Source organism: Oncorhynchus keta, chromosome 13, assembly GCF_023373465.1.
Source record: "Oncorhynchus keta strain PuntledgeMale-10-30-2019 chromosome 13, Oket_V2, whole genome shotgun sequence".
In the NCBI taxonomy this organism is placed as follows: Eukaryota; Metazoa; Chordata; class Actinopteri; order Salmoniformes; family Salmonidae; genus Oncorhynchus; species Oncorhynchus keta.
In genome coordinates, this window is record NC_068433.1 from 44,030,225 (window position 1) to 44,058,071 (window position 27,847).

General features: G+C 46.5%; 1 protein-coding gene across 14 annotated transcripts in view; it reads right to left on the minus strand.

The window, feature by feature from the left end:
• Positions 1-689: 689 nt before the first annotated feature.
• The window catches only part of LOC118374087 (filamin-C-like), a 109,650-nt gene continuing 82,492 nt past the window's right edge, over positions 690-27,847 (minus strand). For 2 of the 14 annotated variants that reach the window (XM_052460232.1, XM_052460237.1), the window contains 30 exons: positions 27,227-27,489; positions 25,120-25,717; positions 21,709-21,882; positions 20,018-20,180; positions 19,540-19,700; positions 18,384-18,551; positions 18,142-18,265; positions 17,717-17,873; positions 17,283-17,399; positions 16,376-16,565; positions 16,206-16,229; positions 15,807-16,054; positions 15,101-15,193; positions 14,522-14,621; positions 14,288-14,428; positions 14,082-14,210; positions 13,709-13,882; positions 13,397-13,558; positions 12,977-13,180; positions 11,805-11,957; positions 11,526-11,648; positions 10,988-11,263; positions 10,051-10,320; positions 7,501-7,638; positions 7,264-7,379; positions 6,265-6,397; positions 5,775-5,951; positions 5,312-5,530; positions 2,161-2,373; positions 690-1,809 (listed from right to left, as the gene is read on the minus strand). In XM_052460232.1, coding sequence (XP_052316192.1) covers positions 1,622-1,809; positions 2,161-2,373; positions 5,312-5,530; positions 5,775-5,951; positions 6,265-6,397; positions 7,264-7,379; positions 7,501-7,638; positions 10,051-10,320; positions 10,988-11,263; positions 11,526-11,648; positions 11,805-11,957; positions 12,977-13,180; positions 13,397-13,558; positions 13,709-13,882; positions 14,082-14,210; positions 14,288-14,428; positions 14,522-14,621; positions 15,101-15,193; positions 15,807-16,054; positions 16,206-16,229; positions 16,376-16,565; positions 17,283-17,399; positions 17,717-17,873; positions 18,142-18,265; positions 18,384-18,551; positions 19,540-19,700; positions 20,018-20,180; positions 21,709-21,882; positions 25,120-25,717; positions 27,227-27,489 — 5,396 coding nt within the window. In that variant the 3' untranslated portion in view covers positions 690-1,621. The remainder of the gene's footprint in view (positions 1,810-2,160; positions 2,374-5,311; positions 5,531-5,774; positions 5,952-6,264; positions 6,398-7,263; positions 7,380-7,500; positions 7,639-10,050; positions 10,321-10,987; positions 11,264-11,525; positions 11,649-11,804; positions 11,958-12,976; positions 13,181-13,396; positions 13,559-13,708; positions 13,883-14,081; positions 14,211-14,287; positions 14,429-14,521; positions 14,622-15,100; positions 15,194-15,806; positions 16,055-16,205; positions 16,230-16,375; positions 16,566-17,282; positions 17,400-17,716; positions 17,874-18,141; positions 18,266-18,383; positions 18,552-19,539; positions 19,701-20,017; positions 20,181-21,708; positions 21,883-25,119; positions 25,718-27,226; positions 27,490-27,847) is intronic. The other 12 variants (XM_052460238.1, XM_052460236.1, XM_052460241.1 and 9 more) reach the window with 10 other exon arrangements.

Below are 27,847 nucleotides of genomic sequence, written 5' to 3' on the forward strand. Positions count from 1 at the left end.
GTAATATTGCCCTCGGACAGAGAGGGGACATTCCTGTAGTCAGTATATTTATGGAGGAAGTACAGGGAAAAGCTCTGTAATGATGCTACAGTTTTCCTACGGACCATAAGAAAACCAGGTAACACATGACATTTGAGTTCATTCTACCTCAGTGTTCCCCAACCCTGCTCCTCCAGTACCCCCAACAGTACACATGCTTATTGTACCCCCTGGACAAACACACCTGATTCAACTGGTCAACTAATCATCAAGCCCTTAATGAGCTGAATGAGGTGTGTTTGTCCAGGCCTACAACTAACCTGTGTACTGGAGGACCAGGGTTGGGAAACACTGTTTAAACTGAGTGATTTCACCAACCATCTGTAATAGCCCATTATCACCAGCCAGTGGTACTGTTGTGCAGATATACAAAATGCTAAAACACTAATATAACAACACATGCCATTTAGTGAGCACTTTTATCCAACGTGACAGTCATGTGTTCTGACATTACACATGACATTATGGGTGGTCATGGGAATTGAGCCCACTACTCCGGTGCCACAAGTGCCGTGCTCTACCAACTGAGCTACAGAGGACCACCTTTGTTCTCAACTAAATATACTAAATTGCTTTGGGCATCATTTTTTTGAACGCAAACAAAAATACACCCACTCAGACTCAAGAGAACACATGTTGGGTTTTCAATGGAAAGTTAGCAGTTAAACGTTTTATTATGGCTGCACATCCGTACCAAACAGAAGGTTAGTATATCAAACGATTAAGAGTTTTTTCTGTTCATTTTCATACATATGAAATCACTATAAAATGTCACTCAATGATACTGTTCCACTGTAGCATCTCTCTGTGGACTTCTTAATGAAACATTCACACCATAAACCGATTGCTACGCCGTGCTCTCTTCCTCAGTATAAAATCCTTGGCCAACCACATCTCTGTGTCCATGGTTACACCCGAAATGACACAGGATGGCCCGGTATGAGGGAGAATAGTTTCTAAGATCGACTGAAACCTTCTCCTTTGAAACAATATAAGACCATTTTCTGTCAAAGAAAATAAAAGGACTGAATAAATAAAGGTAAATAACTCTTGTCTGTCTGTCTGTCTGTCTGTCTGTCTGTCTGTCTGTCTGTCTGTGACCCAGACAGTGACATCACAGCCATCTTCCCTCGTGTAAGGCAGCCATTTTGGCCAGGCCAGTAACGGCAGTGGGGGACACCTTTGGAGGACTAGCTAAAAAAGCACATGTTGGAGACTACATACTGTGTTTGTGCTCTGAAAATACTAACATAGGTCGATACAGACAGAAAACATGATTTCACTTTTGACTTCTCTTTGTACATTCTCTCCCATTGAAAGTAAACAGCAACAGGATGCCTGGTTGGTGTGTGGTGCGTAGAAAATAGGGGAGGCGCATACATAGTAGGATTGGCACCTCAGATCTTTGTGATGTCACCTGGATAAGTTATCAGAGTAATTTGGCACAATGCATGATGGGTAAATTAATTCCCCCCTGGACAGATGAAAAAAGTTGTTGTATCTTTAGTGTGTCTGTGGGGGTGTTGGACTAGTCCATTCTGGGATACAGCAGGGGGTTGTACAAGGGATGGATGAGTCCATTTTAGGGGACGGTGACATGGAAGGGGCTGCCGGGGACATTTTCATCCCCCCATTTGACGATGAGGATGTAGTTGCCCTGTTCTTTGACGGTGTAGGTGACGTTGTACATCCTGTTTCCCAGATGTTTAACATAGACCTCTTCACACGGGGTCTTTGGGCCGTGTACCCCCACCATCAACATGTTAGTTCCTATAGGGGAAGAAATACGGCAACATTAAGTATTTGTGTGAGTGTATGTGCGCGTATACACTTTGTATGGTGGTGCATTTGTACAGTGTGTGTCTGCGTGTGTGTCTGCGTGTGTGCACACCTGTGTGTCTGCGTGTGTGTCTGCGTGTGTGTCTGCGTGTGTGCACACCTGTGTGTCTGCGTGTGTGCACACCTGTGTGTCTGCGTGTGTGCACACCTGTGTGTCTGCGTGTGTGTCTGCGTGTGTGCACACCTGTGTGTCTGCATGTGTGCACACCTGTGTGTCTGCGTGTGTGCACACCTGTGTGTCTGCGTGTGTGCACACCTGTGTGTATGACCAATGCCTTTCACCTGCTTTGCTGCAGTCTACTGTGAAGGTGTTCTTCTGCCCTACAAAGGCCTTTGATAGGCCGGCGCCCCGGGAGACCACCTTACTGGCATCCGAAGAGAACTTAGGGCCATAGGCCACGCCCATCGAAGACGAAGACGACGACGTCTTGGTTACTGTCTCCACAAGAACAGACGAGGTTTCATGTAGACTGTGACCACCAGAGAGACGAGCACCTAGAGAGAGAGAGAGTGAGAGAGAGAGAGAGAGAGAGAGAGAGAGAGAGAGAGAGAGAGAGAGAGAGAGAGAGAGAGAGAGAGAGAGAGAGAGAGAGAGAGAGAGAAGAGGGAAAGAGAGAGTGGGATTGCATAAGTAGGGTTGCGTAAGATCTATAAACACATCTGGCGTGTTGCATAATCTCTCCTCATATAAAATATAAACACACACAGCTTAGGTGCCCTCTGGACAAATACATAATGTCTTATATTTTTTTTTTTTTTTTTTTATTTCACCTTTATTTAACCAGGTAGGCTAGTTGAGAACAAGTTCTCATTTGCAACTGCGACCTGGCCAAGATAAAGCATAGCAGTGTGAACAGACAACACAGAGTTACACATGGAGTAAACAATTTAGCAAGTCAATAACACAGTAGAAAAAAATGGGCAGTCTATATACAATGTGTGCAAAAGGCATGAGGAGGTAGGCGAATAATACAATTTTGCAGATTAACACTGGTGATAAATGATCAGATGGGCATGTACAGGTAGAGATATTGGTGTGCAAAAGAGCAGAAAAGTAAATAAATAAAAACAGTATAAAAACAGTATGGGAATGAGGTAGGTGAAAAAGGGTGAGCTATTTACCAATAGACTATGTACAGCTGCAGCGATCGGTTAGCTGCTCGGATAGCTGATGTTTGAAGTTGGTGAGGGAGATAAAAGTCTCCAACTTCAGCGATTTTGCAATTCGTTCCAGTCACAGGCAGCAGAGTACTGGAACGAAAGGCGGCCAAATGAGGTGTTGGCTTTAGGGATGATCAGTGAGATACACCTGCTGGAGCGCGTGCTACGGATGGGTGTTGCCATCGTGACCAGTGAACTGAGATAAGGCGGAGCTTTACCTAGCATGGACTTGTAGATGACCTGGAGCCAGTGGGTCTGGCGACGAATATGTAGTGAGGGCCAGCCGACTAGAGCATACAAGTCGCAGTGGTGGGTGGTATAAGGTGCTTTAGTGACAAAACGGATGGCACTGTGATAGACTGCATCCAGTTTGCTGAGTAGAGTGTTGGAAGCCATTTTGTAGATGACATCGCCGAAGTCGAGGATCGGTAGGATAGTCAGTTTTACTAGGGTAAGCTTGGCAGCGTGAGTGAAGGAGGCTTTGTTGCGGAATAGAAAGCCGACTCTGGATTTGATTTTTGATTGGAGATGTTTGATGTGAGTCTGGAAGGAGAGTTTGCAGTCTAGCCAGACACCTAGGTACTTATAGATGTCCACATATTCAAGGTTGGAACCATCCAGGGTGGTGATGCTAGTCGGGCATGCGGGTGCAGGCAGCGATCGGTTGAAAAGCATGCATTTGGTTTTACTCGCGTTTAGGAGCAGTTGGAGGCCACGGAAGGAGTGCTGTATGGCATTGAAGCTCGTTTGGAGGTTGGATAGCACAGTGTCCAATGACGGGCCGAAAGTATATAGAATGGTGTCGTCTGCGTAGAGGTGGATCAGGGAATCGCCCGCAGCAAGAGCAACATCATTGATATATACAGAGAAAAGAGTCGGCCCGAGAATTGAACCCTGTGGCACCCCCATAGAGACTGCCAGAGGACCGGACAGCATGCCCTCCGATTTGACACACTGAACTCTGTCTGCAAAGTAATTGGTGAACCAGGCAAGGCAGTCATCCGAAAAACCGAGGCTGTTGAGTCTGCCGATAAGAATTTGGTGATTGACAGAGTCGAAAGCCTTGGCGAGGTCGATGAAGACGGCTGCACAGTACTGTCTTTTATCGATGGCGGTTATGATATCATTTAGTACCTTGAGTGTGGCTGAGGTGCACCCGTGACCAGCTCGGAAACCAGATTGCACAGCGGAGAAGGTACGGTGGGATTCGAGATGGTCAGTGACCTGTTTGTTGACTTGGCTTTCAAAGACCTTAGATAGGCAGGGCAGGATGGATATAGGTCTATAGCAGTTTGGGTCCAGGGTGTCTCCCCCTTTGAAGAGGGGGATGACTGCGGCAGCTTTCCAATCCTTGGGGATCTCAGACGATATGAAAGAGAGGTTGAACAGGCTGGTAATAGGGGTTGCGACAATGGCGGCAGATAGTTTCAGAAATAGCGGGTCCAGATTATCAAGCCCAGCTGATTTGTACGGGTCCAGGTTTTGCAGCTCTTTCAGAACATCTGCTATCTGGATTTGGGTAAAGGAGAACCTGGAGAGGCTTGGGTGAGGAACTACGGGGGCGGAGCTGTTGGCCGAGGTTGGAGTAGCCAGGCGGAAGGCATGGCCAGCCGTTGAGAAGTGCTTATTGAAGTTTTCGATAATCATGGATTTATCGGTGGAGACCGTGTTTCCTAGCCTCAGTGCAGTGGGCAGCTGGGAGGAGGTGCTCTTGTTCTCCATGGACTTCACAGTGTCCCAGAACTTTTGGAGTTGGAGTTACAGGATGCAAACTTCTGCCTGAAGAAGCTGGCCTTAGCTTTCCTGACTGACTGCGTGTATTGGTTCCTGACTTCCCTGAACAGTTGCATATCACGGGGCTATTCGATGCTATTGCAGTCCGCCACAGGATGTTTTTGTGCTGGTCGAGGGCAGTCAGGTCTGGAGTGAACCAAGGGCTGTATCTGTTCTTGGTTCTGCATTTTTTGAACGGAGCATGCTTATCTAAAATGGTGAGGAAGTTACTTTTAAAGAATGACCAGGCATCCTCAACTGACGGGATGAGGTCAATGTCCTTCCAGGATACACGGGCCAGGTCGATTAGAAAGGCCTGCTCACAGAAGTGTAATAGGAGTGTGTAGAGGCTAGGGAATCTTCCAACTAATTACACCAAGCAAGGTGTGAGGACTCTTTAGTAGACCAGTACACACACTTGCCATCTCTCCATCAACACATTCTGGACTCAACACTCAAATGTTAGTGTCTGGGTAGCGTTGCTCTATAGAGGACTTACCTGTGACTTTAGCCTTGAAGGGGCTGCCTACGATGTGGGATGGTCCTCCGTATTTGATGGTGATGAGATAGCTGCCGGGGGCCATGGGTGTGTAGGTGACCTTGTAACCCTCGGGACAATCCTGACAGTCCATCTTGACCTTGGACGGCCCATCGATGGTCACTGACAGAGCACCCGACCCCGCATTACACGTGTTCACTACAAAATCTGACGCCGCGCCTACAGGAAGGGACAGAGATGGACAGGGGAAACATCCAATCAGAGGTGAGTTAGAAGAGACATGTGAGCCAATATTGGTAATTTATACATTTTTGTGGATTTTTCCTTACAGTGGTCTATAGGCCTTCTGTGGGTATTTGAAACGACCAAATTACTGAACGTGTTAAAATTCTAATAAACACTTAGCGTATTTGTCTACCTTAATGTATGTGTTTGTATGTGTAGGACACAATGTTCCTCATACCTGTGGTTCCTCCTTCCAGCCCAGGTCCGAAGGCTGACACCATTCCCGGGTCTCCGACCTGTCCGATCTCTCCCACGCGGATCTTGAAGGGACTACCGGGAATGTGGCTCCCGTTGAAACGCACTTCGATGGAGTGGACTCCGTTCTCCCTCGGGATAAACCGAATGGCGTGCTGGTCTGCAGCGGAACAGGAAGGGGAAGGTTAAAATGGCCAACACGTTACAATATTCACAATCTACTTACTGAACCTTTCATTTAGCAAGACATGCAATTGAGATGAACTTCTTTATAATGTAGGATGAGCACCTGGTGCTTTGGTTGTACAAGCCCTCTACTGTAAAATACTACTACTGCATGTACTGCTTGATGCATTTTCTTAATTATCAAAGGAATTGAATCAATCTGGTGGAAAAGGCAGTATCTTGGATATTTTCTGTACTGTGTAGTAGTGAGTTGTTGTATCGTCAGTTTGTTCAGTGCTATGTCTTACCGCTGTCCAGCTCAGTAACATAACACTCCTCTACTGCTCCGGACGGGGTGTGAACCTTAGCATCTATCAACCCCCTCGCCCCGTTCAACTGCACCGCGAACGACGCCTCCTGGCCCACCTTCAACCCCATCTCCTTCAATCACAAAGGTTAAAGGTCAATGATCTAATAAGCCCCATGTGGTCAGACTGATGACAGGGTGTGGGGTAACACATTTCCCCTAAAGCAGAAGCAGCTAATAATAATTATCCAACCATCTCAACCCCCAACCTGAACACACACACACACGCACACACACACACACACACACACACACACACACACACACACACACACACACACACACACACACACACACACACACACACACACACACACACACACACACACACACACACACACACACACACACACACACACACACACTGCATATAGATTTTAGAGTGGCCTGCCAAATCTATCCACTAATAAAACTATTCTAAATTAGTTTACAACTCAAATATAGATGACGTTCCATCTCTGGTTTAAATCCAAGAAGAGGTTATGACAGGTGTGTCTATTCATATAGCAGTGAACTCTGCCCTCTGTATAATACCATTCCAGTCCTCGCTAATAATGACAGACATCAGAATAAGGTCTGAAATTGCCAAGAAACGGAATATCTTGTACAACGCTGTGTACTACTCACTTCATAGACCAGCGCAAACTGGCTCTAACCAGAATAGAAAGAGGAGTGGGAGTCCCCGGTGCACAACTGAGCAAGACGACAAGTACATTAGAGTGTCTAGTTTGAGAAACAGATGCCTCACAAGTCCTCCACTGACATCTTCATTAAATAGTTTATAGTTTAAATAGTTTATTAAATAGTTTAAAGTTTATTTTAATGCACAAAAAAACATGTTTTTCTTTCAAAAACAAGGACATTTCTTAATTAAGTTACCCCAAACTTTTGAAAGGTAGTGTATATGTGTGTGTGTATGCCTGTGTGTGTGGGTTCTAACCTGTAGGCTGGTGACTGTAAGGCGGCGTGAGTTATCAGACAGAGTGGCGATGGGGACTATGAAGGGACTGTCTGGGATGTGCTCATCATTAAACTTAATGGACACCTCATAGTCACCTGGAGAGAGAAAGAGAGATAGAAGGCACATAGTCAACCTTGTGATTTCAGGTGTAGAATATGTCCAGTATGTTGTTGTGTACATTAGATGAATGTAGTGTGTATAATATATTGGTCTGACCTGGTTCCTGCACCACATAGGCCACTCCGCAGGATCCATCCTTCCTGTCTTCAAAGCTGATCTCTGCCTTACTGGGCCCCTCTACAGCGATGGACAGACCTCCTGCACCAGCCTCTCTGGTCCAGATACTAAACTCAGCTACAGAGGAACACAGACAGTCAGTTATACAGTATATACAAAGGGGAAAGAAGCATGGAAGTTAGGAACCAATATACATAGGCAGTTAGGAAAGCAAAGGCTAGCTTTTTCAAACAGAAATTTGCATCCTGTAGCACAAACTCCAAAAAGTTCTGGGACACTGTAAAGTCCATGGAGAATAAGAGCACCTCCTCCCAGCTGCCCACTGCACTGAGGCTAGGATACACTCTCACCACTGATAAATCCACGATAATTGAGAATTTCAATAAGCATTTTTGCTTTCCACCTGGCCACCCCTACCCTGGTCAACAGCCCTGTACCCCCCACAGCAACTTGCCCAAGCCTCCCCCATTTCTCCTTCACCCAAATCCAGATAGCTGATGTTCTGAAAGAGCTGCAAAATCTGGACCCCTACAAATCAGCAGGGCTAGACAATCTGGACCCTCTTATCAACTGATATTGTTGCAACTCCTATTACTAGCCTGTTCAACCTCTCTTTCATATCATCTTAGATCCCCAAAGATTGGAAAGCTGCTGCAGTCATCCCCCTCTTCAAAGGGGGAGACACTCTAGACCCAAACTGCTACAGACCTATATCTATCCTATCCTTCCTTTCCAAGGTCTTCAAAAGCTAAGTTAACAAACAGATCACTGACCATTTAGAATCCCACCGTACCTTCTCTGCTATGCAATCTGGTTTCCGAGCTGGTCATGGGTGCCCCTCAGCCACGCTCAAGGTCCTAAACGATATCATAACCTCCATCGATAAGAGACAATACTGTGCAGCTGTATTCATAGACCTGGCCAAGGCTTTCGACTCTGCCAATCACCAAATTCTTATAGGCAGACTCAACAGCCTTGGTCTCTCAAATGACTGCCTCGCCTGGTTAACCAACTACTTCTCTGATAGAGTTCAGTGTGTCAAATCGGAGGGTTTGTTGTCCGGGCCTCTGGCAGTCTCAATGGGGGTGCCACAGGGTTCAATTCTTGGACCGACTTTCTTCTCTGTATACATCAATGATGTCGCTCTTGCTGCTGGTGATTCTCTGATCCACCTCTACACAGACGATACCATTCTGTATACTTTTGGCCCTTCTTTGGACACAGTGTTAACTAACCTCCAGACAAGCTTCAATGCCATACAACTCTCCTTCCGTGGCCTCCAACTGATCTTAAATGCAAGTAAAACTAAATGCATGCTCTTCAACCGATCGCTACCAGCACCTGCCCGCCAGTCCAGCATCACTACTCTGGAAGTTCTGACTTAGACTATGTGGACTACTACAAATACGTAGGTGTCTGGTTAGACTGTAAACTCTCCTTCCAGACTCACAATCCAAAATTAAATCTAGAATCAGCTTCCTATTTCGCAGCAAAGTATCCTTCACTCATGCTGCCAAACATACCCTCGTAAAACTGACTATCCTACCGATCCTTGACTTCGGCGATGTCATTTACAAAATGGCCTCCAACACTACTCAGTAAATTGGATGCAGTCTATCACAGTGCCATCCGTTTTGTCACCAAAGCCCCATACACTACCCACCACTGCGACCTGTATGCTCTAGTTAGCGGGACCTCGCTTCATATTTGTCGCCAAACCCACTGGCTCCAGGTCATCTAGAAGTCTTTGCTAGGTAATGCCACGCCTTATCACAGCTCACTGATCACCATAGCAGCACCCACCCGTAGCACGCGCTCCAGCAGATATATTTCACTGGTCACCCCCAAAGCCAATTCCTCCTTCGGCCGCCTTTCCATCCAGCTCTCTGCTGCCAATGACTGGAACGAATTGCAAAAATCACTGAAGCTGGAGACTCATATCTCCCTCACTAACTGTAAGCACCAGCTGTCAGAGAAGCTCACAGATCACTGCACCTGTTCATAGCCCATCTTGTAAATAGCCCATCCAACTACCTCATCCCCATGCTGTTATTTTTTATTTTTTTGCTCCTTTGCACCCCAGTATCTCTACTTGCACATTCATCTTCTGCACATCTATCACTCCAGTGTTTAATTGCTAAATTGTAATTATTTCGCCACTATGGCCTATTTATTGCCTTACCTCCCTTATCTTATCATTTGCACACACTGTATATAGACTTTTTTTCTATTGTGTTATTGACTATATGTTTGTTTATTCCATGTGTAACTCTGTGTTGCTGTTTGTGTCACACTGCTTTGATTTATCTTGGCCAGGTCGCAGTTGTAAATGAGAACTTGTTCTCAACTAGCCTACCTGGTTAAATAAAGGTGAAATAAAAAATGAATAAAAGAATGTGGATAGTTTCATTATCTTGATCAAAAGCCCAACATAGCCCTACATTTAGTGACTGAAAAGGCAAGGCTCTCCTATTCAGAAGCTTCAAACCCAGCCTATCACTTGCTAAGAGAGCTCTACTGCCAACCTACCTGCCACTCCTGCCACTCCTCTATCCAGCCCCGTGCCCCCAGCCCGGACCTTGTGTGCCCCTCCCTCTCCCAGGGGCCCCACGGTGAACTGGAAGGGGCTCCCGGGGACATGCTGGCCCCTGTACTTGACGTTGACCGTGTGGGGCCCCATCTCCTGGGGGACGAAGCGGACGCTGTAGGTGCTGTCCTCGCCGTCGATGATCTCTGCGTCCTCCGTCTTACCCCCCGGACTGGTCACCTGGGCCGTCATCTCCTGGGTCCCATGGTCACCTGTATTGGGAGGAGGGAAAGAAAAAAAAGAGGGAATGAGAGTAGGGGGAGAGATAAATATATGGGAGAGGGATGAAGAAAGAGAGAGAGGAGAAGGAGAGAAGGACACAATGAGGAGAAGTGCTTCAGACAAACTTCAAAATACTGCTCACTCTTCAAACATTCAGGTTGTCAGTAGGGGCAGTAGGGAATCATAGAGACTGTATGAGGTTAGTCAGACTGAGATGTGGATTCAGCGGTGTGTGGCTCAGTCTCTGTCTCTGTGTGATGTCAGAGTAAGATGGCTGGGTCACAGAGGTGACAGCCATGAACTGCTCAGATTTTCCATCTGTGCTCTCTCCTTTAAATGCCCTCCTATAAATTCCAGTCTGGGACAATGGGAGAAACATGGAGCGACTCCCCAACTCAACACACACAAAGGCATACACATTAATATCCAGACATGCTAACACCAGATTTATAAAATTGACTATTTACATACATCATTGTATCATGCAATTTTTATATTTTTTATTAAACTTAATCAAGCAGTAGTTTGACATACATTTGTATTCTAGATGTATTTATTATTCTGGATTAAAACAAAAAAGCATAGCCAAATTGGACACTCCACACAAAACACACACATTCCGAATCAATTAATCGGCATTAGACAGGCCTCACACACCCTCTTGTGTCACACACACACCCTCTTGAGGCTGTCTGGTAGTGGCTGGTATCCCACTGAAGCCTGTGAGACTCTGACTACCCAGGAACTCTCCAAACACGTCCCTGAAGGGGTCTCCCCCGACCTGGGTACTCTCCTCCACGCGCACCTCCCGCTTGGTCTCCCCCGCCTGTGTCTTACTAATCTCTGTGCGCTCCGTGCGTGTGTACGTGTGACTGCTGCGCGTGAAAGTGCGCGTATGCCGCTCCTGGGCTGACACCATCTGGAACCAATTACCTACAGAGGGTGGAAGGGTGGAAGGAGGGAGGGAAGGAAGGAGGGAAGGAGGAAGAAAGGGCAAGAGATGAAAATAGAACTATGCAGTAGGAAGACCAAGCAAGGGGTCACGACAGTGTGTAAGAAAGGTATGTGAAAGCATGTGACTGTGCAAGGAGAGGAAGACAAGAGAAAAGGAGGGATGGTAGATAGAAAGGAGGAGAGCCAGTGGGCTTTTTGGAATCCCAATCCTTGACCACACACAGACCATAACGGTTCTCACCTGGTATTTTGAGGTTGAGGTCACAGGTGCTGCCCACAGTAGCAATGGATGGAGCATGTCTCTTCCTAGTGATGCTCTCCTTCACCCTGCCCTCACCACACACCTTCACCGTGAAAGGACTTCCTGTGGGATAGACCAATCACAGCCTGTCAGGAACCCAAATCAGACAAAAAAAATGCAAGACCACCCATAGCAAGATAAGTCTGTTTAGATAGGAGCTGAACTGTATACAGGCATGTTGTAAGACACCCGAGGCCACCCGAGGCCCCCTGAACTCACCTGGGACGTGCTGGTCGGCGAACTTGATGTTGATGATGTAATTTCCTGGTTCAGTAGGACAGTAGGTCACCTTACAGGTACCATCCTCCACATCCTCACAGTTAATATCCACCTTACTGGGACCCTCGATAGACAGGCCCAGACCACCATAACCTGATAGAGAGAAAGGGAGAGAAGAGGGAGGGAGGGAAAGAGAGAGACATGAGAAGAGTAGAGGGATGAGAGAAGATGTCACAGTAGAAGATGAGTGTTGGTTACACCAGCCATATCCACATTGTAATGGAAAACTGTAATTTATGCAGCCATTTTGAGTATTATTAACAGTAAAATATGTGAAACATTTTACTGCAGCATACTGTAAATGATGGTCCATTGTGGGAACATTCTGTAGGCAGGGAAATTATTGCTGTATTTTGAATGGTACACTGTAAAAACCATAACTTGTTTTTGCGGTAAGTTACTGGCAGCCTGTTACCTGTAAATTACTGTAAAAAAAAGTACAGTATATTATTGTAAATCCCAAAGAAATGTTGGATTAACCGTACATTATAAAGAAAGCACTTACCGCAAAAACAAGTTAAGTGTGCTGTAATTCTATCCCACAGAATACAGTATCGTATTGGATTTTTGGAGTGCCAAAAAGCTTTTGACCACTAGTGGGTGGTTTTTGTTAAGGCCTCTAGAAATGCAAGTGATATAAAACACCAAATATTCATTGCTATGCTGTAAAGAAAAACACATTACCTACGTAGCAGCCAATCTCCTTACACCAATCACATGTAATTACAGTAAAATACTGTCAAATACAAATCCTAATCCCCTCAATGATTTTCATCCATCCATCCATTTATTCATTACGATTACAGTATCATTGACTTTTTTACAGTATAATACAGTCAATTATACGGTATTGTACTGTGTGTCATTACGTCATTGCTTTGATACAGTAGTTAGATAACAGTAGGTGTACTGCGATATGAAATACAGTAACTTACTTGCTAATGAGCTGCCTGCAAGTTACTGACAAATTCACTGCAACCCTTTTACAGCGCACACACAGCAAAAACTACTAACTTAAAACTTCTGAACGTCTAAAGTTGAATATTATCTTAACCCTCTATAATGTCCAATCGTGAACTTGTCACAATGAATACCAATGAAAACACCCTCACCTGCGTTCCTGGTGTCAACTATGAACTCAGCCACCTCAAAGATGTGTCCCTCCACCAGTCCCTGGCCAAACACCTTGACCTTGCTGGCGTCGCCAATCTCTGACTGACCCACCATGATCTTGAAGGGGCTGTTGGTCACGTGCGTCCCGTTCTTCATCACACTCACAACATGCTCCCCTACCTCCTTAGGAGTGAATGAGATACCTAGAGAGGAGGACAGATAGAGGAGAACGCAATCAGGTACATGGAATGACTATATCTGTGCCTCTTTATGGTTCAAACATACAAACGGTTACCCTTGCTGCAATCTTACCAGGTCTCTTTGGACACAAATAAAAGGGTTTACACAACTAACAGTTGTGTTACTGACTAAATAATAGATTGATGAACTTTGGGACCCGGGCCTGGTGAGTGGCTCACCGATGTGTCGATTGGGCAGTCTCTTGAGGAGGCAGGGTTCCTCGTGGCCCGAAGGTGCTCTGATGCTCGCTGTCAGGCTGCTCAGGTCTGTCTCTGAGATCTTCAATGACACGTCTGTTGCCGTGCCGACGTTGAGCTGGGATGTCCTCATAGTGTCATCTCCTACAGGGGAGAGATGGACAGGAGAGAACAAGAATGAAGGCGAGAAAATGAAAAGCAAATAATGCAGATAATGACTACAACCTTTGGCTTGCTCTAGCCTTGTTGCATATTCCTATCTCTCTCACACACACACACACACACACACACTACCTGTGATCTTGGCAGTGTAGGGGCTGCCGGCGATGTGTTTGTTGTCAAACTTGACGATGATGTTGTAGTCTCCTGGTACAGTGGGAAGGTAGGACACAGTGCAGGTTCCATCCTTATTATCCTTACAGTTGATCTCTGCCTTCGAGGGACCCTCCACCGCCAGGGACAGACCACCTAGACATGAGAGGAGAGAGAGAGAGAAAGAGCAGACGTGAGGAGAGATGGGGGAATGTCAGGGGAGACAGAAGGGGTGAGAGAGGGATGGAGGAAAATCAGGCAGGGGAAAGGGATTGAAGACTTTGTTGAATACCATTTTTAATACCATGATAGAATTTGACCATAGTGTATGGTATTATTTTGTTTAGTTCCTTACCTTCCCCTGCATCCTTGGTGACGATGGTGAAGGTGGCAGGTTTGTTGACCATGCCGTGGCTCAGACCAGGACCATAGGCTGTCACATGACCACTGTTAATGGCATCTACATAGAACTGGAGGGGACTTCCTGTGATGGAACAGTATGAAACGACCAATTATACTTCCTGTATTGAATTTGTGTGTGTTTCTCTGTGCAATATGTACCTGGGATGTGGTTTCCATCATATTTGATGTCCATCTCATGCAGGCCTTTCTCTGTAGGGGCGTACTTCACTGTTACTGTCCCATCCTTGTTGTCTGTGATGTTAGGACGGGCTGTCTTACCTGAGGGCATTCGCACCTCACCTGGAAACACACACACATACACAGGTAAATTATTATCATTCATAACACAGGAAACACCACACACACAATTGTCAGACATCAGTTAAATCTCACCTGTGATCTCTCCCTTCTGAACGGTGAACGGGATGACCAGGTTGAAGGGGCGGAGCATAGGCTCCATGATATCGCCGGGGGTGACGGGCTCCTCTGTGGCCTATGAAAGGGTAATTATGAAATTAACATTGGCATTCTGGTCTATATCTCTGCTCAGGGACAGTACGAGGGGATGGAGGTGAAAGCACAGCCCAGACAAAGGCCCTGACTCTGGGCAGACAGGACAGGCGAGAGTCCAGGCTTTGAAGGCCTGAGCGGTATGAAGATAAGCTGAAAGAAAAACAGTCAAAGCGATGCGAAAGCGTCCCGCGCACAGACAACAGACATATAGATGCTCAATGGCTATCGCCATAAAGTAGACAAGCACAACAGAAATGAAGTGGACATACAATGATTCTTTGCGAGCAGCATCTGAGGACAAGCAACACAGTTTTTGAGATGTGCATGGAAAGTAAAGTAGGACTAATGGCGTTGGGATATGAAGGAGGTGGGTAAGCTGAAGGAGAGGGTGGAGGTGAGGTGGAGGTAAGTGCTGGCAGGGTGGGGTGGGGTGAGGCGAGGTTTGGGGTAGGTTTATACCCAGTGAGGGGGGTAGCCCTGGTAGGCCTGGTAGGGCTGTTGTAACTGGAGCTTGTCACACGGTTCCTCTATTATAGGGACGGTATCACTGGCCTGGTGGGGAGGGTAAGACACACGTTTAGGAAAACGTCATAGAAATCGACGAATTACTCATCGTATTTCTATGGGTAACTTACAAATCACCATGCGTACACAGTTATAGTAATCCGCCAGGATTATCGTAGGTTCATGTAAGTGGCACACCATGCGCAACTCCTATGTTATCATAGAACTGTGTAATACATTTAAGCAATAAGGCCCAAGGAGGTGTGGTATGTGGCCAATATACCACGGCTAATGGCTATTCTTACGCACGACGCAACGCCGTGGTATATTCGCCACATATCACAAACCCCAGAGGAGCCTTATTGCTATAATAAACTGGTTACCAACGTAATTAGAGCAGTAAAACAAAAAAACAAAAAAAACTGTTGTATATGGTATGATATACCATGGCTTTCAGCCAATCAGAATTCAGGGCTCAAACCACCATTTGTAATTACTGTTATGTGATATGAGTCAAACCTACAGTATGGGAACCAGCCTAGAGATCACACAACATTGTCACACAACACTTTGACAAACAAACACCACTTTCCCAACAAATTCAGGTAAGGACTACAGTACCCATGATGCCGTGCGTACTGTAGTATCAGAAAGTACTCACCACCACGTGGAAGGGGCTGTTTGGAATGTGTTCTCCTCCAAAGCGGATGGTGATGACGTATTTCCCAGGTTCCGGAGCCGTGTAGTAGATGTCAAACGTTCCGTCGGAATTCTCCACCACGTCCACGTCTAGCTCCGCCCCATCTGGCGTCGACACCTTACAGGTCACCTTTCCCTTCCCAGCAGCTTTTGCGTCCACGGTGATGACGGTCTCCTCGCCGATCTGGATGGTGGGTCCGAGGCCTGAACCTGTCAAGAGTGATTGACATGTAAGGAGACCATACAAAACTACTGAAACTATCCCGTCATCACTAACATCAAGTCAATATAATCACATGCTGTACATATACTGATATGCATGCTAGTTTTCAGAAGAATTAACATGTTTAGAAATGCTCACCCAATCCATGTCCTCCGATGGAAACTGTAAGTAGAAAATAAAACCATTGTTTATGGTGCCTCATGGGTTAAACCCACTCAAGCTACTTCATCAGAGCAATAATTATCCAGGCCTTCCTCCATAGAGATATACAGTATAGATATACATTTACATGTAGTCCTCTCACTGACCTGTGACCAGACACTTGCTGGCGTCTCCAATGGGCAGGGCATGGATACGATAGGGTGAGTAGGGAATCTCGTCTCCTCCATACTTAATGGTGATGGTGTAGCGCCCTGCCATGTCTGGTACATAGGACACTGTGTACGTCCCGTCTCTGTTGTCACGGATATTGGCCTTTTTCGGCTTGCCTTCTGGGTCCTACAGGTACAGGGATATGGTATGAGTGGGTGAGTGTGTGTACTCATGTAAACTGTAACTTTTCTATATATGTCATCTTTTCAACATGACGCTACACTAATCTGTGCACAATGCAACAATGGGAGTGATTATCTTTGAAAATGGATGGTGCTGTGTTTAGGGAAGCGCCATTTTCTACAGTTAGTGGGATAAAGAAAACCACATTAGCCAATTAGCCAAACCCAATGGAGGTCAGTCCACACAGACTGGGGAGGAGGGACATTGAGGGGATGGAGAATGTCTTTCATGTGTACTACTGCTTAGGAGAAACGTTCACTTACAAACATCCAACATCCAAGAGATCCCTGTTCCTCCCTGTACTGATGTGTACTGTCCCAACTCATCACAAAACCACAATTGTTTCAGTGAAGTTTCAGCCAGGGAGTGAAGTTAATCCTTTGTTTATGCATTGTTTTAACTTTGGTCTACAATCTCTTTTGATCTGGTTTACAATCCCTTCCCTCCTCTCTCACAGTAAGAAGAGAGGAGAGTGAAAGGAGACAGAAATGACAAAATAATCCTCCCAGGGTCCTCAGCAAGTACAAAAAAGACAAGGGATAAAGGAACGAGGGGACTAGGGAAGACGGGGACGAAAAGGGAACAAGAGGGCGAGGGGAGACGGCAGACAGCGGGAGGGGTGAAAGAGAAGAGGCCAGAAAAAGGAAGAGCAGGCCTTACGGAGCCTTTCTTAAGAATACTGAAGGGTATGGTCCCCTTGACTATATGCTTCTCCCATACCCTCCTGCCCCAGTCCTCCACAAACACTGAGGCCTCGCGCCTGGACCGATCCGGACCCTGCAGACAAGTCAACAGGCAGACACGTCACAGCCACAACCCAACCACATCCCAGATCAGGGAGGGGGAGAGAGAAAGGAATGGGTAGAATGGGTGGAGGGGCTGACTTGACATGTTTTTTGTTATAAGAAAATAAGGTAGAAATGTCCAAATTGGTAATAAGTATGAATCATAACAGGGAGCTTGAAGAGATGTTTATCATCTTAAGGTTAAAGAAAAAGTATTTGAGGTTTTAAATAGGGATTTCAATGGCTGAGCTCACAGTGTATGAGAGTTTCCTGTCTAGAGAGGAAGTGACAGAGGAAGAGGTGACTCACCAGTATCTGCACAGTGAGCAAACCTTCGCCAGCATCGCGGGCATCGATGGTGAACTCCACGGGCAGGCTGGCAGGCACACCCTGGGCGTTCAAACCTGGCCCACTGGCACGCACCTTACTGGCATCATGAGCAGGCAATGTCTTGATCTTATACGGACTGCAGAGAGAGAGAAAAACATCATTTGAAAGAAAGGAGTGTCACGACTGAACGGTTTATGAAAGATCAAGCAAGACATAAGATTTCAAATCTCTCAAGGATTTAAATGTTTCAGTTCAACTGAATTTCCACTTCAAGAAAGGAAAAGAGCATCAAGAGAGAATGACAGAGGGATGAAAACATTGCGTAGTCAGTACAAAGATTTGATGAAAACATCAAAGATGTTTCTCTGTGATCACAGTTTGGTTCCTCCTCCTGCTGTTCTGACCTGCGAGGGACCTCCTGGTCAGCGTACTTCACACACACGGTGTACGGGCCGTCCTTGGCCGGGGTGTAGGTCACTGTGTGTGTTCCGTCTCCGTTATCCGTGATGTTCACTGGCTCAGCCACTCCTGAGGTGGGAAGTAATTCAATATTGATCACAGTCTGAAACCTTCAAATGAAAGCTATTTGGTGTGTGCGGAGGGGGTGTCTGTGTGTGCGTGTCTCTCTCTTTCTCTCTCCTCTTACCAGTTGGTCCGTACAGCACCACTCCCAGAGGGGCGAGGCCAGCCTTGCTGGTGTCCACAGTGAAGGTCTGAAGAACATGGGCTCTGACTCCACTACCCAGCCCTGGGCCTGAACACCTCACCTTACTTGGGTCCACCAGCTCTCTCACTGGCACACGGAAAGGACTCCCTGCAACACACACACACACAGACACACAGACAGGATGGAATTGCACACTTATAGGTATACAGGTTAAGTGTACATTGATGAGTATTCATTGGTTTATGTATCTCTTTGAAAGCCCTTACAAAACAAAACATTCTCATTACATACTTGCAGCATGTGTTAAACAGGCCCTGTATTGACAAGATATTCGAGTGACCGCTCTAACAATGGAAATACATGTCCTCAAAGATGGAAAGCAAGCAGGGGAAGACGGGATCAGATGGGACCATTCTAGCCAATGAGAGGGCAGATCTGCATGTTTACAACAGGCCATAGAAATGTAAAGAAAATCATAGTTCCAATAATTGCTTCAAAATAGAACAGATGTATGTCCTTGAACCAACTATTTTAAAATTGCACACAGAAGAAGTTGTAAGGGAAGAAGTTGTAACGGACTTAATTTGACTTCCAAGCACTATTGAGTCTTCACATAGGAATGAAAGGTGTCACATGATCAATGGTTTTGTCCATTCATATATACAGGAAGCCCTCAATGGCAATGTCCATGCTAAAACTGGTTATATCCATGATGAGTCCTCTATTTCTATGACATGCACAACTCCGATAAACATATATTTTTTCAAAGTTGCCAATATGCCACATGCATCCACTTATATCAGTGCATTCGTAAAAAGCTAGCAATTACAAAACTTCTGTTCGATCAAATAACCCTCACCTAACAAATTAGCAATTAAACTCTCTCTGACCTCCATACAAAAATTCATTGGACAGACAGATTTTGGGCAGAGTAAACATCTCGCTTCACTTCATCCTCTCTGACCAAGCGAAACATTCTCATTCCATACTTATAGCATGTGGTATATACAGGTCTAGTGTACATCGATACACGTACCTTTTAGAAAGCCGAGACCAATCAAAACATCTTCCATAACACTAACAAAACTCTTTATCAACCCAATCAAGAATAGTTTAAATTCTTTCCACAAAGTACCTGGGATGGGCAAGCCTCCGAAGGTAATGTTGACGTCATAGTCTCCCGGGGTGAAGGGGATGTACTCTACACTGCAGCTGCCATCTTTATTGTCCTTACAAGACATCTTAGCCTCTGATGGACCCTCGATGGCCAGACCCAGACCCCCTGTACCAGCACCCCTAGTTGGGGAGGGAGGGACGGAGAGAGGGGGACAGAAAAAGAGAGAGGGGTGGTGAAGAGGGAGAAGAGAATAATGTTTTACCTAAATGCTGAATTGAAACAAACCAGTATCTCATAACTGAAGAAAAAAAATTGCCACACCATTTAACCTTTCTCACCCTACTTTACACCCCATTTCAACCATCTCATTTTCACCCCAGTTTGTGTCCAGTGTGTACCCCATGAACAGAGTGACAAAAGGATGCAGCTCTCTGATAGAAGCCTTATGTTCCACATGGTAAGGATGATGATTACATAAGTAAGTTAGTGTGTGTACCTGGTTTCCACAGTGAAGCGGTTGGGTTTGTTGACCAGGCCCTCCTCCAGACCAGGACCGTAGGCTCTGACACGGCTGGGGTCACAACCCTCCGTTACCGGGACACGGAATGGACTGTTAGGCACCGCCACATCATCATACAGCACCTCAATCAGGTGCATCCCTGAACACACACACAGGGAGAGAACACACACACAGTACACACACACACACACACACACACACACACACACACACACACACAAACACACACACACACTGAAAGCAGTGTGACCTCCAAAAACCCAATCTCAACTACAAATCACGGTGGCCATCGCTAGGGGAATACTGATTAGATTACTAAGCTGCTACAAAAACTGTATGTGTGTGTGAACATCATTTTGAAAAGTCGATGTCAAAGAGGCTGCCACAAGGTTGCGTATTTCTGTCCCCCAATCCAGCGGGCTGAGGCCTGAACGTAACAGACATCCCCTACACTGGCTACTAATACCTCTCTCCCTCCCCCCTCTCTCCCTCCCCCTCTCCCTCTCTCCCTCCTCTCTCTCTCCCTCCCCCTCCCTCTCTCCCTCCTCCTTCTCTCTCTCCTCCCTCTCTCTCTCCTCCCTCTCCCTCTCTCCCTCCTCTCTCTCTCTCTCCCCCTCCCTCTCTCCCTCCTACTTCTCTCTCTCCTCCCTCTCTCTCTCCTCCCTCTCTCCCTCCTCTCTCTCCTCCCCCTCTCTTTCTCCTCCCTCTCCCTCTCTCCCTCCTCTCTCTCTCCTCCTTCTCTCTCTCCTCCCTCTCCCTCTCTCCCTCCTCTCTCTCTCCCCCTCTCCCTCTCTCCCTCTCCCCCTCTCCCTCTCTCCCTCCTCTCTCTCTCTCTCCCCCTCCCTCTATCCCTCCTCCTTCTCTCCTCCCTCTCTCTCCTCCCTCTCTCTCTCTCCTCTCTCCCTCCTCCTTCTCTCTCTCCTCCTTCTCTCTCTCCTCCCTCTCTCTGTCTCCCCTCTCTACCTTATCCTCCCTCTTTCTGTTCTCTGATCTTCTCTCTCCCTTTTCCAAGTGATCTCAAAGTGTGTGCTCTCTTTCCCCCCTTGTGTCCTCAACAACCTGGGCCTATATATACACACATCAACCCCCTCCCACTTCTCAATAGCTCACAAATATTCACAAATTATATCACAGTATGAGTGCTGAGCTACAATCAGACCCCCCACCCCCCAACTGATCCTATATCAGTGCTCCTACTCATAGCCACTTGGTGAATATGCGCCAAGGGGCCTACACTGGGAGAAATCACACTGCTTCCTGGCAGGCTAGAGTATGTTAAAGTCATGAAGGGCAGAACAGCTGAGCTTGGCTCTTTTCCCCCTGGCTAAGGGGGAGGGAAAACAGTTAGTTTTATGAAAGCCACTTGGTTTATTTTGGGGGAATACGACATGCTGGAAAAACATTCATAAATTCATAAAACAAGGTGAGCCCTAAGGCTACCCAGACTCCCTCACTTCAGGCCTCAGAGGGGCTATAAGTCAATCAGATGGGTGTACTGAGGCGGCTCTGGGCTCATTCAGGTACAATAACATCCAAGGCAACCTAATGACTTTCCAATGAGTTTTGGTGTTATGAATGGTAGATAATATGATATTCTGCTCCATCATAATGTCCTCTAGATAGAATGTACATCACATTATTGGTGCAGATGCATGACTCAGCCTTACCATCCTCATAGGCAGTGTATTCCACTCTATAGGTGCCTTCTCCCTTGTCAGTGATGTAGGCGTCTGTGTTGGCGCCTGTAGGGTTGACGATGCGGGCCTTGACATGGCTGCCCCCGGTCTTGCTCTTGGCACGGGCATCCACAATGAAATGGGTGGTCACCTCCCTAAGGACCCCTGTGGACAACACAGATACAGTATGTATGTGGAGCTTGGTTGTTTTGTCTGTCTCTCACAGGTGATCTGTCTGTCTGTCTGTCTGTCTGTCTGTCTGTCTGTCTGTCTGTCTGTCTGTCTGTCTGTACTTTTGTCTTTGTCCCTCGTTCTCTGATCCAAAGGAGGTTGGTAGCACCTCCATTTGGGAGAACGGGCTTGTGGTAATGACTGGAGTGGAATCAGTGGAATGGTATCATATACAGCAAACACATGTTTTCCATGTGTTTGATGCCATTCCATTTGCGCCGTTCTGGCCATTATTATGAGCCGTCCTCCCCTCAGCAGCCTCCTGCACTCTGATCACATATTCTTTCTCTCTATGTGATAGACACACATTTCTCTTTCTCTCTCTCCCCCCTTTCTATCTAGAACTTATCCCTAGGGATCTAAGGTGAGACTAATTCGACAGCAGGTCTGTCTGAGTTAACATAAACCTCCATTGCAAGCCGCACGTCTGCGTCTGCAGTATCGATTCCACTGGCTTTAAAAACCTAGCCAATCACTGCCAATCAGGAACACATCCAGCCAATCACAAAGCAATTACAACCCCTCACTGTCAGACATGGCCAATCAGGATCATCCAAGTCTAATCAAAGCCAGACAGGGCTGTGCAGGCCAGTAATGTCAGTCAAGCTGTCAGGTCACTACGGCTAATTGTCGGTTTATTTTCCTTCCTCTACAGACAGAAAGAGATAGGGGAGAGAGAATAGGATTGGGAGAGAAAGTACAGAGAGAGAGAAATAAGGTAAGAGAGGGAGGGAGGGAGGGAGGGAGGGAGGGAGGTGATCAAATACACAGACCACAAATTTAGCACAGCCACACTCTAGTAGTCAGGTTTTGAGTGTAGGCTATTCCCCTGACATCTGGAACCAAGGACTGAAAATGGAGACAAATTTGATCCAATCAATTACTGTGGCATTTGTGTCAACAGAAACCTGGCAAAAACATACTCTGCTCCTTCATGAACAGCATATTAGTACACAACGTCCTGAGCAAAAATACAATTGAATTCTTACCAAATGATCAAACTTCAGACAACATTTATACCCCCACTCCTAATTGATATACCCTCCACACCCTAATTGATATACCCTCCACACCCTAATTGATATACCCTCCACACCCGAATTGATATACCCTCCACACCCGAATTGATATACCCTCCACACCCGAATTGATATACCCTCCACACCCGAATTGATATACCCTCCACACCCGAATTGATATACCCTCCACACCCGAATTGATATACCCTCCACACCCTAATTGATATACCCTCCACACCCGAATTGATATACCCTCCACACCCGAATTGATATACCCTCCACACCCTAATTGATATACCCTCCACACCCTAATTGATATACCCTCCACACCCTAATTGATATACCCTCCACACCCTAATTGATATACCCTCCACACCCTAATTGATATACCCTCCACACCCTAATTGATATACCCTCCACACCCGAATTGATATACCCTCCACACCCTAATTGATATACCCTCCACACCCTAATTGATATACCCTCCACACCCTAATTGATATACCCTCCACACCCTAAATGTTAAACATGAGAATCAAAACAAAACATTTCTCCTGCTTTGTGGATTTCCAAAAGGTCTTTGATTTAATCTGGCGTGAAGACATTTATCTCAAATGAATAGAAAGTGGTGTGAGTAGAAAAACATACTGTGTGATGTCAATGTGTAGAAATATAGTCAAAATTGGAAATAAACATACACATTTATTTTCCCAAGGCACAGGGGGACAACCGGAGCTCAAGTCTATGTAATACATACATTACTGAATTGGCAAAAACGCTAGAAAAATCGACAGCCCCCGGTCTCACTCAGACATAAAATACCTCCTGTAATGCAAATAACATGGTGCTGCTGTCCCCCCAAAAAGAGGGGTGACAGCAACAACTAGATCATCTGCAACAGTTCTGTCAGACCTGGGCCCTGACACTCAATCTCAAAAAGACAAAAACGTTATATGTTCCAGAAAAGATCCAGATGACAGGAAACCGATTATCCATTTGTACTGGGCTCCACTGATGTGGAACACAAACACCTATTTGGGACCAAAAAAATCTGCTCCACAGGAAACTTCAACCGGGGCTGTGAAAGAACTTAAAGCCAAGGCAAGGTGGGCTTTCTATGCCATTAAAATACCTCTCAAGTTAGACATACCATTGGCTCAAAATATTCAAATCAACAATAGAACCAATTGCACTATAAGGCAGCGAAGTGTGGGGTCCGCTTATAAAACAAGAATTTGACAAATGGGACAAACACCAAATTGAAACACTTCATGAGGAATTCCCTAAGAGCATCCTAAGAGTACAGAGAAGAATTCCAAACAATGCATGCAGAGCAGAATTAGGCCAATTCCCTCTTCTGATTAGAATCCAAAAAACAAGTGACCCCCACTCCTACCACTACAAAGCACTCAACTGCCAAAAGGTGACCATAGAGAAGAGTCCCCTCAGCCAGGTGGTCCTGAGGCTCAATTCACTAACCACTACCAACCCGACAAAATTCCATATGTCAGCCACATGTAAGTGCTGGACAAGCAAGGGGAGTGATAAAGACAGGAAAGACTGCTTTTGTGCTTTGTAACACAATGGAATGACAGAGGGATAGAGAAGAGATGGAAGTCTCTGGGCCAGAGCTCATGGTTCATTTTGCTTTACTGTGACACTCACCCTGTGTTTGATGTAGTGGCTGGCCTGAACTCAGTCAAGAGTTAGACTAGCTGTCTATTCTCTATATAGAGCACTTCTTTTGCACCATATAGGGAACAGGGTGACATTTTGCATACAGCCAGAGTCTTTTGAACAGCAGGGATGTGGTAGCCTCTGATTTAAGCTACAAACTTTACGTGACAGTTACTTATAATTGTATTTGGCACCGTAAGAATGAACTTAATTCATATTACTCTTTTTCTCTCTGAAAATATCTCTTCTATGTACTGTTAAGAGTAGGCTACATACTGCATATTTTATAAACTACAGTCCTAAACCTTGTTTGAATCACACAGAAGCTATTCAGTGGAAATCCTGTTTGAATTCTGTATCAAATAAGTGCAATGAAGCCTGAATTCTGATTCTGTGAAAAACAATCAAAGTGAAAAGCCTATTGTCCGTCATCGTCATGATGATGACAATTATCTACATTTGTGAATGTTCTTACCTCTGGGTTCCACTCCTGGTCCGTACACCTTCACCCCGCTGGTATCCACGGCTGGGTCCACTTGCACACGGGCGGGGAACTTGGGCACGGCGTGGCCCCCATATTTAATGGTGATAGTATACATGCCATGGAACTGTGGGATGTACGTGATAGAATAGGTCCCATCACTGTTGTTCTGAACACGCACCTCCGCCTTCGACCCCGAATCGGAAATAATCTCAATGGTCAGCTCGGCCTCCCCAGCCTTGGCGCAGTCCACTACGAACGACCCTGCCTCGTTGACCTTTCCTCTCTCCAGGCCTGGCCCACTGGCCGTGACCTTACTGGGGTCAAACACGGACTGTACCATGGCCTTGAAGGGGGAGCCGGGGATGTGCTGCTCGGCAAACAGGATGTTGATGGCGTATTCGCCGGGCTCTGTGGGCAGGTAGGAGACAGAGCAGGACCCGTCGCCGTTGTCCTGGCACTCGATCTTGGCCTCGCATGGCCCCTCCACGGTCAGGCCCAGCCCGCCGGTGCCCGCACCCTTGGTGTCAATGGCGAAGGGGGCCGGCTTACCCACCATGCCCCCCTGGAGGCCTGGGCCATAGGCACGCACCTGAGAGACAGCAGGGGGGAGAAACCATTAGACTAACAGCTCAGAGGGGGTGATTAGATCGAAATGGGTGCTCTATGTTACAAATAAAATGAAGCATGCAATATTAAGCGCTTTAGGAATTTCACTAATAGAGCCATCAAAAGTGAAGAAGTTACAGGAGTCTCATCTGCCAAATGCTTGAAAGATGACTGCATCTGACCAACATTAAAAATGCATATGTCTATGACTACAATAACTATTTCAGTTCTTTCTCTGCATGACCGGCGCATTCTAAACCCTCCCAGTAATGCCTTCCGAGAGTGATGGCGCAGTCCAGTGACTGACATATAGCTCTTCCTGTTTGGCGGTGGGGAGGGGGAGGGAGGATGACGTATTGGGGAACATCTGGTGAAGGGGGTCAGGTGTGTTATGGTCCAACGCCTCAGTCCCACATGGGACAGCAGTGACCTCACCGCCTGACTCATCTAACTGCGACTAAACGTAAAAACTCACTCACACACATACTATCTCTCGTTGTCTCTTTCACACACACACACACGCACGCACACACACACACACACGCACACACACACGCACGCACACACGCACGCACGCACACACACACACACACACCTCCTGGCATGGTTAATGATTGGTACTCTCTGGATGAGTCTTGAACAAAGCAAACAGCCCCAGGTGATCAGAGTGATGAATATGTTTCATTATCACTGTATTACACTTCTACTGCTCCTGGACCTGTCTGTCTGACTCTGGCGGACCAGGGGACCAGGGGACCAGGGGAGAGTCAGGGGGGAAATAGTACGGTATGGAGAAACTGTGCCAAGGGAAGACATTACTATACTAAAGACTAACTGGGAAAGAGGATGGATGGGACAAAAACACAGGGATAGAGAAGGAGACGGGAAGTGGGGCAAAGCGAGAGAACGGGAGATGGAAAAAAGGGACAGAGAGAGGGGGGAGATACTCACTACTAAGATGGGACACACTGGGTTTTGAGTTAGACCCTCACAGACAGTTGTTAAATGGAAACTGAATGCAATGATGTGTGTCATCAGACAGGAAGCCTCCTTAAGTCATGTACTAATGGAAGTTCCTCCCTATAGCTCTCCAGGGGACCACCAGGACAGCGACTCTACAGGTCCTAAAGAGACTGATACAGTACATGCAGACTGGACCAAAGGCCAGGTCTTCCTTACCGTCTAACCCCATGCAGACCGGACCCATCGCTCTATAGAGCAGCACAATGTCTGAACATTCCTTCCAGCAGAGCTCAAAGTGTAAAACACACTAGCTTTATCCACTCAATCTTTTGGTGATGTAATCTCAGCTGCACTATGTATTCTACAGTGCTTACTGTACAGTATACAGTGTGTGTGTGTGTGTGTGTGTGTGTGTGTGTGTGTGTGTGTGTGTGTGTGTGTGTGTGTGTGTGTGTGTGTGTGTGTGTGTGTGTGTGTGTGTGTGTGTGTGTGTGTGTGTGTGTGTGTGTTCATCTCAGGTGTATCTTACCTTTGAGGGGTCAGGGGGCATCACCCCCTCCACGGTGAAGGGGCTCCCAGGCACAGGGTTCCCATCATAGCTGATGTCCACTTTGTAGGGGCCCTCCTCAGGGGGAATGTACTTCACAGTGTGCACTTCGTTGGACGTGTCAGACTCCAGCTTGCAAGGGATTGGCCGACGAGAGGGCGAGGTGATCTTCACATCCATCTTGCCCTGGCCACCGACGCCGTGCGTGCTCACTGTGAACTCCTGATCCTTCCCAACGTCGACCTCTGTAGGTCACATACACACACACACACACACACACACACACACACACACACACACACACACACACACACACACACACACACACACACACACACACACACACACACACACACACACACACACACACACACACACACACACACACACACAGGGTATCAGGCCGGGCTATAGCATAGATTCCTGTTTGGCACCAAAGTGAAAACAATAGATTTTAATTTAACAGACTGAAATGATTAGATACCTAGGGGATCATAATTATTTTCTATATGACTATGGAGCCAAGCCATCATACAAAACAAATACTATACTGTCCTTGGTGCATCGGCCAAATTATTCCTTGGCAGTATTGAATATCACGAG